The sequence below is a fragment of the Stegastes partitus genome, unplaced genomic scaffold (assembly GCF_000690725.1).
Source record: "Stegastes partitus isolate 25-593 unplaced genomic scaffold, Stegastes_partitus-1.0.2 Scaffold1464, whole genome shotgun sequence".
NCBI lineage: Eukaryota > Metazoa > Chordata > Actinopteri > Pomacentridae > Stegastes > Stegastes partitus.
The window spans coordinates 54029-68008 of NW_007579195.1; the positions used below are offsets into that span (position 1 = coordinate 54029).

General features: G+C 37.4%; 1 protein-coding gene across 1 annotated transcript in view; it reads right to left on the reverse strand.

Annotated features, from left to right (window-relative positions):
- Positions 1 to 13980, reverse strand: part of LOC103370671 (CUGBP Elav-like family member 2) — a 124368-nt gene that overhangs the window by 33001 nt on the left and 77387 nt on the right. The window contains exon 6 of the mRNA XM_008299800.1: positions 9659 to 9738. Coding sequence (XP_008298022.1) covers positions 9659 to 9738 — 80 coding nt within the window. The remainder of the gene's footprint in view (positions 1 to 9658; positions 9739 to 13980) is intronic.

Sequence of the window (13980 nt, forward strand, 5' to 3'; positions counted from 1 at the left end):
TTTATTTATTGTTTTGTGAGTCTTTGAGGTTGTTTACTATCCATTTGTGGGTGTTTTAGGCCTCTTTGTGATGAGTTTGTGTGTCTATATGGTCGTTTTGTGTCTCATTGTGGTTGTTTTGTGTCTCTATAGTGATATTCTGAATTTCTCTTCTGCCTTTTATTGGCTGTTTTTCGTCTCTTTGTCTATCGATGGTCATTTTATGTGTCATTGTGTTTGTTTTGTATGTCATTGTGGTCACTTTTTGTCTCTTTGGGGACTTTTTGAATTTGTTTAGTTGCGTCTTCCTTTCATTGGTTGTGTTTTGTCTCTTTGTGGTTACTGTAGACCTCTTTGTGATCATTTTGTGCGTCTTTATGGTCATTTTCAGTCTCTTTGTGGTTGTTTTCTGTGTTTGTGTTCATTTTAATTCACACTTTGGTCCAAATTTAGATCCTCTATCATGACTTTTGACATTTATCTCACAATTCTGACTTTTTTTCTCTTATATTTTAGCTTCGATTGCACCATTGGAGACCAGACGTATACATCGATGAGCCTCCAAAATGTCTCGGCTCCATTAGTTCTCAGGTTCTGGTTCTTTAGACACTGATCCACAGACTGGCGCCAAGAAAAAGGCGCAAAAATTGACACAACCACCTTCTTTAAGGGCTTTGAACTCAGAAACTAACGCAGCGACTTCCTGAGCTGTCCTGACACGACACCGATTTCTGACGGACAGGTGGGTTCAGGCGACACGACATCACCCCGTCGCCATGGCAACAAGCACCTGGCATAATTACAGCGTCCGAGCTCGTCATTATTGTGTAATTGCGGCGTGCGGATAAAAGCACCTCTGCAGCCGCTCGAAGCTTCGGCCTGACCTCATTTCAGCACGCAAAAGATAAAAGTTCCAACTTTGGTCGGAGCCAGAAGTTCCAGACTGGAGTCGGCTAATAAACCCGACTCCCCGAAGCCAAACTCTCCGAGACAGCCGTGAAGGGAGCATCACACATCGCTTCCCATCTACTTCCCCCTCCCCGAAAAACACTCGCACGCCGGCTGAACTTTTAAGCCGCGGTCCGCTTACCTTGAAAATCAATCTCTCACAGCTTTCAAGAGAGTTTATGTGCCGTGAACCTTCTCCGTCTCATTTATTTACCGCTGGCGTAGCCTTTAAATGTCAGCCCGCGTTAGCTTCCGCCGCTAATGGGGACGCGGCGGCTCGTAGGAGTTTGTGTCGGAGTTCGTTCGGCGTGTTCGTCTCGCCTTGTTGTTCCAAAAACATCCTTCCATGCGCGAAAAAAGTGATTCTACGCTCCACGTACCTGGAACCGTCCCACACATGACCCGGAGCACTGTACATCGTTTTACACTGTTTCTAAACTGTAAAAAAAATAAATGTTTTAACGGAAATTTTAATGGTAATTTACAGATTTTTCCTGTTTTGATGGATCAAAGATTACACAGAGTGAATGCACAGACAAAATATAACCTGAACCTCCTGAGACCTGGTGTTCACATGCCTTAACATTTTGGGTTATATTACCACTGTAGTTATTGTTATATATATATAATTATTTTATTATTGTACTATTTTTCTATTTTTTAAAAATTTATTTTTCTAGATTTTTTAACATATATCTTTTTAAATTTTTAAAATACATGTTTCTTTTCTTTATATACATATTTTTTTATAAAATAAAAATTTGGGTCTTAAGAGGTAGAAAACAAAACAAAAACAGATCACATTAAAATCTATATTTGTATATTTATATATACTAAAATAAATGTCTATTTGTTTGCAGTTTTTCACTGTAAAATTTTACTGTTTTTACCGTAAATCAGGTTTTAAAAAAATATATAAATAAATATATATATTATTTTACAGAAATTTGTCATGACTTGAAAGCAAAATTAAGCACATAAAGGAAAGGAAAATGCAAAATTATTACTATTATAATTAACTATTATTTTACAAGTTTTACAGATTTTGTCTGTGTTTTTAAATATTAGATGTCTGATAATAATTCCTGCAAAATGACACGTTTTACTGAATTAAAAACCAACTAAAAATGTAATTATTTTACATGTATTTGCTGTTATTGTTAATTTTTGTATTAATAATATTATTTTTTGACATAAAAATATTTTATATTAATTTAAATGATTATTTATTTATTTATTTATTTTACAGTGTCGGTTTAATATTTCAGTGCATTGCAATAAAAAACAAAACAAAGCAGATTTTCCTCAACTGATTTCCGTCTTGGTTTTATCATCGTGCTGCTAATTGAAGCTGATCAATTATTAGCAATTATCAAATCTCAACGACTTCAGTTCAGGATTTAAACTGTTAATAAACTCATTCTGTTCTTCTCCTGTTAAAGGATTACATCACAAATCACAACGTCTGTCAGAAAAACGACTATTAGACATATTATAACAGTGTCAGTTATAGAAAAAACAAAACAGATTTTCTCAGCTGTTTTCCGTCTTGGTTTTATCATCGTACTGCTAATTGAATCTGATCAATTATTAGCAATTAGCAAATCTCAAAGACTTCAGTTCAGGATTTAAACTGTTAATAAACTCATTCTGTTCTTCTCCTGTTAAAGAATTACATCACAAATCACATGTCTGTCAGAAAACGACTATTAGATATATTCTATTATATTCTATTATATTCTATTATATTNAAAGTGTTTAAAACGACTACAGCTGCAGCTCATCGTTACTTTCATTAGAACTTCATCAATATTTTTCTTTAAATCAACACAAATGTACAGTTTAATGTCAAAAAACAAATCTAGTGGCTAATTTGCATATTTCCCAGCATGCAATGCGTCTGAATCGACTGCATAAAAGAAAGTCGATGATTTTTTATGAGTTTGGCTTCAGCTCCTCTTTATTTTCAATAAACAATTTAATTCACTGATTAAAAACTTAATTAAATTTATATGCATTAAATAATACAAACGTCTATTTTAATGTCAGATTTAAATATCTGCAGGCTAATTTGCATATTTCCCAGCATGCACTGACTCTGCATAAAGTAAACGTTATTGACGGAAGTTTTATTTTAAATGAAAATTCATCTATTGATTAGTTTACTTGATTAACTTGATTAATATCAAATCAATCTGAAAGTACAGTTAAAGGTCGAAGTCACAAAGCTGATGAGTGATTTGCATATTTCCCAGCATGCTTTAAAAGGTTCTTCACCAGCGTTTATTTGTTCTAATTTGAAGAAACTTGGATGATTAAAACCTGTTTTGTGTATTTATGTGGCTCTGACATCACGGCAGATTTCTCATCTTTAACTGATTAATAACATTAAATCAATACAAAAGTAGAATTTCATGTCAAAATCAAAAATATCTGCAAATTCATTTGCATATTTCCCAGCATGCAATGTTTACAAAATGATGTTTAATAACCTAGTTTTATGTATTTACATGAGAAATAAATCTGCAGCACATCTTCACTTTTATTACAAATTAAACTACTTTTCTTGTGTTTTTTAAAAATTTTATCTTATTAAATCAAAATGCATTAAATCAATGCAGCTGCACAGTTAAACTGATGAAAGCGTTGTTAATTAATCTAATCGTTGACAACTCACTGATCAGGTAATTAATTGTAGCAGCTCAATTAGAAACTAGAAAGTTTTGTTTTGATGTTTGAATTGTGTCGTTTTACACTTTTTGTTAATTAATTATGTTGGAACATTCTCAGAACGTCTCGAAATAATGAACTGATGATCAAAGTAGTGAATAGTTTACTACTGATTGATTATTTGNGATGACGGTGAGAAAAGGAATGAGGTTTAAAAGAGCAGAGAAGAGACGGAAGAGAAGGAAAAGGAGAGAAGAGACGACAGGAACGAGAAAAAGACAAAATATGGTTAGAATTTAGTTTGTTCACACTCTTATAATAACTGTAATATAAAAGTGATTTAAGGAGTTAAACAGTAAAAACACAGTTTAAAGTGAACAAGACAGATAATATTTAGCAAAAACAGTTAACCTTAAAAAAAACAAGAGAAAAACTGAAAAAAAGTTCTCTTCCAACGTGTGACCTTAAATTTATAGCATTTACTGCATTTTAATCAGATGAAAATATTTTTCAGAGCCTATTTTGCCCGTTTGGTTTAGAGATCATATCGAGTAAAACAGCAGAAAATTTAAAAAAAAATAAATAAAAAATACAGAAATTTACATGTTGACTGTAAAAAAAATAAATTAAAAAAGCTCCAAACTGACATAATGTCTGCATTAAATATAATCTGGATTTTTAAAAAACGTTTTTAAAATTTATTTATAACAATCGGCTCTTTAACATTCAATCACGCTGCTTTACTGTATTTAAATCAGCTAAAAATATAATTATTTTGTAGATATTTGCTGGTATTTTCACAGTTTTCATGCTTGTTGTTTAACGTTGCAGCCCTGCAGAGTTTTTAACATATTTTTTGAACAGATCTTTTCCAGGTTTGACAGGTTTTTGTTGGACTCGGACATAAATACACCCAGAAGGACTCACAAAAGTCCATCCGCCGCCCAGACCTGCACAAATCAACAAACTCCAACCAACCGCGGATCTTTTCTCAATTAAAAGCAGCCTCGATATTCACACGTAGCGCTGAGACTCGGCGACGCGAGTCGCTGTGGAGGGAAGTCGGCTCTAAAGCCGTCGGGCTTTCTGCTGCCGCCGCTGTTCCCCCACAAGGGCTCAGTTATCTCTGAGTCCAGAGCGCTTTCACCAGAAACAGATTTCCTGACTTCTCCAACTATTTCATCATCTCACGCCGAGAAGAGAGACTCGATGCCAGTGTGCTGCAGCGTTAATGTGCGAGTGAGAGGGCAGGACGGGAGATTTTACAGATTTGGACAATCGCGAGCGCCGGATCTAATTGTCCAAAGTCCTCCGAGCCGCCCAGATGAACGAGGAGTGGAGGTCGAGGTGGACGTGGAGGTGGACGTGGAGGTGGACGCGGAGGTGAACGTCGGGCATCCGGCGCGCAAACACGACACGGAAAAGAGAAAAAAAAACCTCCTCCCGATGAAAGTTGCAGCGACTCGGTAATCTATCACACAATCAAAGCCTGACTCGGGGCAAATCCGTCGGAAAACAAGAGGCGACCTGCCACAGGAGGATAACAAAAGAAAGAAAAAGAAAAGAGGTTTTGATTGAAACGAGGCGACGAGGGGAAGAGCCGGGACTTTGCAGAGCAGCCGAGTGGATGGAGACGAGTCGGTGCAGGTTCCCCGAGCGGCCGAGTTCGCCTCCCTGTGGAGCGACGACGACGAGCTCGACTCTGAGCTTCAAATCCACACGAATGCACAGTTTCATGACAAANGGATTGTTTAGTGTTTTGTCTGTTTACTAATGTAATTTGTTAAAGACCACATCAGAGCGAAGTGGATCCGGTTCTAATCCGATGATCCGATACGTCAGACAAACACTCTGGAAATAATTACTGGACCACCTGCTGCTTCCTCCACAAAGTCGCCTCGACGGGTCTGAACGCTGATAATTCTGTTTGAATCTTTATCGCCGCCGTTAAATAATTACGGCGTCTTAAAAGAGAACGTCTGAGAGGAGATAGGACTCTGTGTGTTTGGTTTGCTGCAAATTAATTCAAAAATGTTCACATCCACGTTAATAAAAGGCAGAAAGCTGATAAATAAAATCATATTTGGTCGTTTTGATCGATTCTAGACTCCATCTGTGACCTCTGGCCTCCAGATCAGAGGAAGTGAAACGACTGAAGTTGGTTTTTAGCTTAAAAAAAGACGATTTCTGTTCCTGAACGGCGTCATCGTCGCTCCAGAGAATCCACACAAAGCGTTTTTAGTCGCTGCAGAAAGCCGGCGGCGGTTCGGTCCGACTTTAGCCTCACGGATCCCAGTTTAAAACCCGTTTAGGTCTCGTTTGTCAGCCGTTCTTCAGCTTTAAGCTCGTTTCAGAGCTCGTGTTTCTGCTTCGGTCTGTTTGTCTTGTTGACCAGAGCAGAGAAATAACATTAATTATCATTATAATAACAAATTACAGCTCTTTTTATAATAACACAATTCAACAGCGTCATGAAGTGAAGCCTCCAGACGGATGGAGGACGTAAAGAATTCAGTTTTACAACAAATAAGCTGTAAAAAATTCACATTAAAACTTTTTTTTTTTTTAATTGTATTTTTGTGACCAATTCTGTCATTTTACAGATTTTTACCTCCTTTGTTAAATTACAAAAAATAAACACAAAAAATTACAGGAAAAACAACCTTTAAAAATCTGTTTGTGCTAATTTGTTCTCCTAAAATTTTGACCAGATGACACTATGTTTTATTTTATTTAAATTAGGAAACAAATTATTTTACAGATATTGAAAAATTAAAGAAATTAAATGTATATAAATGTAAATGAATGTTTGTTATTTGGCAGATTTTTCCTGTTTGTTGAATAAACAAAAAATAGGTTTAACTCACAGATAGTTACAGATAATAATGTCTAACTCGAACTCAGATGTTTACAGATAATAACGTCTAACTATAAATTACAGCTGAAGTTTATTCAAATCTGCTTTTAAACATCATTATTTACATATCTTTGCTGCTATTTTTCCTCCTTCCTTCCAGATTTCCGGCGTTTTCTAACAGCATATTTCATTTTCTTCTTTTTTTACAGGGTCCGTTTGACTTTTATTCGGACCGACTGACGTTAGAACTCGAACTAATCCGATCTGCTGTCGACAGACGTGTTATTTCGCTGTTTAAACAGAAGCTGCTGCGTTTCCTCTCACGCTCCACTAAACGTCTGAACGTCTGAACGCTCCTGAGTTCACGCCGTCGTGTCGAGTTGAGGGCAGGATGAGGCCAAACTGCCCCTTTAGCGTCACGCCGGAATAAAAACAGAAGAAGAAGAAAAAAAATCAGAGCTGCTGCTGAACCAGAGCGGACACCACGGAGGCCACGCGACGTGACGGCACAAAAAAACCCACAAATGGGTCGACAACAACCCGACTCCGTTCACCAGGACCTCATTCGCTCATTCGGACCCGAAGTAATTACTTTTAAATTGCACAAACTGAGGAGCATTAACGGACGGACGCGGCGGTTTCGCGGCGCCTGAGGCCAGACGGCTCCTTTTCAAATGGAAATGAAGCCGTTCTGCTGTTGTCCACTCAAACATCACCGGGTCGTGGGCTTTTATTTCTTCTTCTCCGTGATAACAGCGAGCCGGTGTCTACCGGGCACACAGCGAGGATAATTCAGGCTTAATGCTTCCACTGCTTCTGCCAGACGGACAAGACGACAGGAAATAAAAAGAGCGGGAACACGGGGAGGAGGCGGGGCGGCGTGATTATCGGCTCTAACGAGGGTTCTATGGGGGTGAGCGTTCCGGTTCTCCTCCAGCGCAGCCTGTTATTAGCGCTGCTTTGTCTCCGCTCGTCTCCTAACGTGTAATTCTCTCCCAAATCACGGCTCCCGTCACGCCGGGCCGACAGCGCCGACGAGGGCGACCCAGAACCGGAGGCGGCACAAAGGAGCCGCGGTCCGGGTCCCCGTCACGACGCCGCCGGGGTCCCGTAGCGCCACCTGCCAGTCTGTGGCTGCCGGGTCAAGAGGTGCTGCTGCTTTGTTTGGTCTCGGTTCTGAGACGGTGCCAGAGGTTGAAAATTTATGATGTAAAAAAAAAAAAGGGGAGAATAAAAGAAAGCATCCCATCTAAAAAAATCTGCAAAATGATTTATCAAAGCAGGAAACTGTAAAAGCAGAGAATCAGATCTTCAGCTTTAAAATAATGTAACAGAAACTGTAAAATCTGACAGAATAGTCAGTTCTTGAACTCATCGTGTACAAGAAAAGCTTAAAATCCTGATATTGTATTGTCTCATTAAAAAAATCTGCAAAAATCAACGTTTAGTTTGAACCAGATTCTGTTAAAAACAATAAATTCTGCAGTCGTCTGTGCAATTAAGAAGCCATGAATGAGTCAGCAGTGACCAACAGTCACGTAACAAAAATTCAGCGACTTTTGGGCTAATTTTGGCACCGCTTGGGCCTCTGTGCAGCCGATGAGGTTCTGTAACGCCAAATATTAACCTTTGGTTCTGATCGGATTCTGTCAAAAACACTGAAGTTTGCAGGCAACTGCGCAACTAAGAATCCACGAGTGACTCCGCAGTGACCGACAGTCACATGATAGGAATCTGGTGACCTTTCAGCTGAAAGGGGTCGCCGAGCGGCCGATGAGGTTCTGAAACGCCTCCTACCAACCGGGTCAAAGGTCGTGCTTTAGTTTTTGGCCCAATAAAAGGTAGGTTTAAATTCATCATAAGTGAGACATGCTGTGTTTTAAAAAACCTGCAAAATGACTCCTTTTATCAGAAGCTGTTGAACAGAGAGATTTTCAGCTTTCCAACAGTCCTTGAACTCAACACGTGCGGTCCCGTTGATGGAAATTAACCAAATTGAAGCTCAAAATTGAAATATTTGACCAAAGTCACTGAACTTTTCTGTGAAAACGAGACCAGGACTGACTCAGACTGCCGTCAACAGTCATGTGACACATGTCCAGTGGCTTCTGGGCCGATTCTGGCACAAGGAGACGAATCAGAACGCCTGAGAGCAAAACAAACCACACTGGATCGATAAAATAAAAGCAGCACGGCTTGAAAATGACTAAACGTGAACGTGAGCTGAACCTGAAACCAAACAACCCGGATCCTCCAGCACAGTAAAAGCACAATACTTGTTTTTGATTAATTAAAAAAAAATAAAAAAAATCTACTGTTATCATAATTTTTTCCTGTTTTGTTAAATTACAAATTAAAAAAAAAACTACAGAAAAAATTTTTATTTTACATATTAACTTGGTAAATGTTTAAAACAAACCAAAAAAAAAAAAACACAACAGGTCAATATTGTTCATAACGCCACATTAAAAATCAGTGATTTTACAAAAATTTATTTGTTCTTTTACACCATTCAACTTTTTTTTTCCAAATCAGCAAAACATATTATTATGCATAAATATATATGAATATATCCACATAAACACAATGTTTATGAAGTGTTTAAATGTTAAAAATATATATCTGTAAAAAGGGTATTTTACCCATTTTCCCCGTTTTGTTAAATTATAAATATCTCGTAAAAATCGGAAAGAAATATATAAATGTACACACTGACTGTCAAACTATAAAGTCGACATCAAAAACAGTCGTTTTTATTTTATAATGTGTGTAAAACGGCACAATTTTCATCCAAAACTTTGTTTTTTGACATTAAAACGTACATGTATGTTAAAAACGGTGAAAAACAGGTGCTTATTTTATTGTAATTATAACTGATATTTGACTGATTTTCATCTTTATCGTTAAATTACACATTAAAAATTTAAAGAAAAAAGCACTAATTTACATTTTAACCGACTATATTTAAATCTGCTAACAATATTTTTATTTTACAGATATTTATTTTAGTTAGTTTTTAGTTTTTCTTGCATCAGATTTTTACTATTTCTTCTCAGTTCAACCACTAAACGGTGACTTTTGGAGACAACGTGACAACAACAGACATGTTATCGACATCAACAGAACCAGAGATTTTTAAAAAAAAAGAAAGAAAAGAAAAAACAAAACGATCTGAAAAGACAGAAAGAGTCGAGGGTACCGTACCTCCATGGTCTGAGACTGGTGCATGGCTTTGATTGCATTCTGTGCCATAGCTCTGGTGGAAAACGTGACAAACGCACAGCCTGTAGGGAAGGAGGGAGGAAAGGAAGGAAGGGAGGAAGGAAGGAAGGAAGGGAGGGATGGAGGGACAGTGGAGGGGAGGAGGAAGAGGAGGAGGAGGAGGAGGAGGGAGACGAGAAAGAACAAAAACAAGACAAAAGGGTTGGACACGTCTTCGTCATCAAAATAAAAAATAATAATAAAAACATGAAACTCCAGAAACAGATGCTGGTACAGAGAACAGCTCACAGGCACCGCTCGCTGTGGAAACAACAACAACAACAACAACAACAACAACAACAACAGGACCACGACCCCTCCCCCTGACCCCACGTCCCACCATCGCAGCTCCTGATTGGCTCTCCTGCTCCTCCAATCAGGGAGCTTCATTCTCGTGTTTTTTTATTTTGTTTTATTTTATTTAATGTCGATGCGGCGTCGCGTCTGGGTGGCCGGTCGGCGAGGAGCAGCACTCCGGGCTAATAACATGCTAACACAATGTTAGCGCAGCCGGGCCTGAACCCAGCACACACACACACACAGACACAGACACACACACACACACACACACACACACACACTCAGGGTTCGGGTTCGGCTGCAGAGGATGAACAGTCGGGTCATCGGATGGAATGGATGGAGGAGGGAGGAGAGGATGGATGTGGTCCACCTCCATCACCTGGTTCTGATAGAACCGGCTCACAGTGACGGATCGGACGCTCTTTAAGGTTTTTTTTTAAACAACCGTGACACAGATTCCACTCAGAGGCTTTTCCCGGTGAGGACACACACAGCAGAGTGATGGTACTATAATGATGCTACTGGACCTCCTGTGACGGTAAATTACAGAAAATAATTGTAAAAAAGGTGGAAATTGACATGTTTAATTCTAAAGGAGGCCAAAACTGTAAATAATGTCGGTTTGATTGTATTTAAATCAGCAGAATATAGTGTTGTTTTCCATCTATTTGACGTTATTTGACAGAAATGTTTATTAAGCATGAAAAAGGTGCTAATATTTAACAGATTTTGGCTTTTTGTTAAATGAAACGCATTAATTTACATGATGAGTATTAAAACAAAACAACAAACAACATAAGCAATTTTTTACATTTTAATTTTCTTTTTTTTTCTCCACAATGTTTAACCTTGAAATTACTGTTTCTTTTTTTCTTTTTTAATTTAAACTGTATTTAAAATCACCAAATACTATTGTTGCTTTACAGAAACGTGTTTATTAACTTAATTTTATTTTACAATTTTTTACATTTTTTTACTGTTTCGGTAAATTACAGAAAGTGAAATAATAAACTAAAAAAATATTAACGTAATTATTAAAGGAAATTAATTAGTCGTATTAATTTACATGTTAACTGTTTGAAAAAAAAATACATATATTATTTTTACAAGTAGTAATTGCAATTTTTTAACCTGTGTTTAAATTAACTAAAAATATTCTTGTTATTTAACAGATATTTGCCAATATTTACTCCCCCAAAAATATATATTTTTAAGATTGAAAAAGAGTTCATTATTCTATAAAATGCTTTTTTTAACGTAGTTTTTCCTGTTTTGCTAAATTACGGAAAATATGTAGGAAAATATTAACAAACATAATTTACACATGAACCCAGTAAAACCGACTAAAACTATAAATCATGTAATGTAAAATAAATGCAAAAAAACTCAAACTGGCTTTTTTGACAAAAAACAGTCGAGTCAACATCAGAAATGTACGTTTAAACTGATCTAAAAATCAAAAAATGTACTTCAGACGCTGCTCCTGGTTCCATTTTAAACACACGTGACCTCGTTTTATTCACATTTCAACGTCCTCGTCGACTCAAACGCAGACTTTACTCGTCTTTTACGCGGAAACCGTCTTCGGGACTCAACAGCGGAGATTCTGCAGCGCTGACCCAGTAAACACGTCGCCGTGTCCTTTACGGCGCCGCAGTAGGACGTTGGAGGAAAAAAAAAAGGGGGTCATTTTTTTCCGACTGTCTATTTCCGACGGGCCACAATCTGTCACTTAACTGCTTATTTTCCGGGAGTGTTGCCCCAGATCGGCCCAGAATCTATTTATAAAACCAAAGGAGGAGAAAAGACAAAAAAAATAATCTATCTTTAGCTCGATTCTGCAGCTTCTAAATAAAGAATTCCTTAAAAAACCCTCATTCATTAAAGGCACTAATGGGGGAAAAAAAAGAAACCGAGGCAGGAGTTCTTATTTTTCAGGCGGGATGCGGCTCGAGCGCTAAAAATACCTCCCGGGCCGCATTCTGTCGTCAGCGGAGAACCAAACAGTCCTTTTAATGAAAGTAGGGTAGCTCCCCAGGCCCGGCCCGTCCACTGGTGGTGTGATCCATATTTTATTAATAGCCCGGCGCTCCTCTGATTGATACCCAGGTTTAATGGCAGCGCGAGGTGGGAGCGGCGGGGCCTCCGGGAATCGCTCAGGACTCCTTAAAGGCCTGTTTATTGGGCGGTTGTTTAGCTCGGACCGGAACCGGACCACAGCTAAGCGGCTCGTATCGGAGCGAGGGCTGGCTCGGCCGGCGGCGCTGAAATATTCATGAGGACAAAAGAGGGGAGCTGGAAGGAGGGAAAAGAGGGAAGGAAAGGGAGGCCGGCTGGGATGTCGGAGGGAAAGGAGGACAAATCGATGGGAGGGAGGATTCTGGGACGGATCCAGGAGGAAGAGGAGGAGGAGGAGGAGGAAGAGGAGGAGGACGAGGAGGAAGAGGAGGAGGAGGAGGAGGAGGAGGAAGAGGAAGAGGAGGAAGAGGAGGAAGAGCAGGAGGACGACACTGAGAAACATCCACAACCCACAGACAGATGAGCGACCGACCGACCCACGACAGCAGCAGGAAGAGGAGGACAGAGGCTCGCCAAAATAAAAGCCCCTCCGTCTCCTCAGCACACAGAGACCACAGGGAGGGGGGAGGAGAGCAGGGGGGAGGAAGGGGGAGGAGATGGTAGAAATCAGGAGGATGGTGGGTGTAGAGGTGACGAGGTTCTGGCACAACGCTACGGAATTATTATTATTATTATTATTATTATTATTATTATTATTATTATTTGCTGTGTTTAAATCAGGAAAAAATATTTTTATTTATTTACTAATATTTGACATAATTTGAAAGAAATAATATGAACATATTTTACAGATTTTTTATGTATTTTTATGTATTTTCTAATTTATATATTGATGTTTTAAAAAAAAAAATTCCACTACTTTAACTGTATTTAAATCACCAAAAAGAACTGCATTATTGTTACGAACATTTGCCATAGTTTGAAAATTATACAACATCCATATTTTTCCTTTTATTTTACAGATTTTTATGTATTTAAATAGAACATTTATCAATATATATGTTAATTGTAAAAAGAAATACAAAATAAAAAAACAAAATAACAACAACGAATAAACAAACTAAAAAACAGTCGTGAAAAGTTAAAATCAATAGTCAGCAACGTCCACATCAATATTCTGTATTTTTATAAACTGTAGTTTGTTTGGTCATAAAATTACGAGATTTTATCAGAAAAAAACCCAAAAAATATTTTTGTGTACAAATATTTGCCGTTATTTAAAAGAAATATTATGAACATATTTAACATTTATTTATTTATTTTCTTTTACATATTTTGATGTATTTTGATTTTAAAATTGATTAATTTACATGTTAACTGTAAAAAAAAAAAAACAAAACCCAATAGTCAAGAGTTATTAATGTCCACATTACAATTCTGTATTTTTACAAACTGTAATGTGTTTAACCTTAAACGTACATCATGTTTTATTGTATTTAAATCAGCAAAAACTATTTGCCACTAGTTATTTAACAACCATTCACTGTTTTTATTTTATTTTGTGAAATTACAGGAAAAAAGTATTAATTTACATGTTACCTGAGTAGAAACTGTAGTTAGTAATCAGTAGTAATTAGTTTCTTTTTCAAAGTTTGTGCGTAAAAATTCTGCTTTTAAAAAAAACTACATCTGAATGAACAAAAAAATCGTATATTTTACAGACATGTGCTGTTATTTAAAAGAAAATCGTGTTTATTTTTTTTTTTTTTACTGATTTTAAACAAACAAAAAACAGCTATTTGCTGTTTTTTTAAAATAGATTTTCTCTGTTATATTAGTATAATATAATATTGGTTGGTTTCTGGACGGTAAAACTCACCAGATTTAATCAAACATGAACCAAAAAGTGACTCCAGAGCAGCGAGTTTTAAATCCTGGACTCTGGT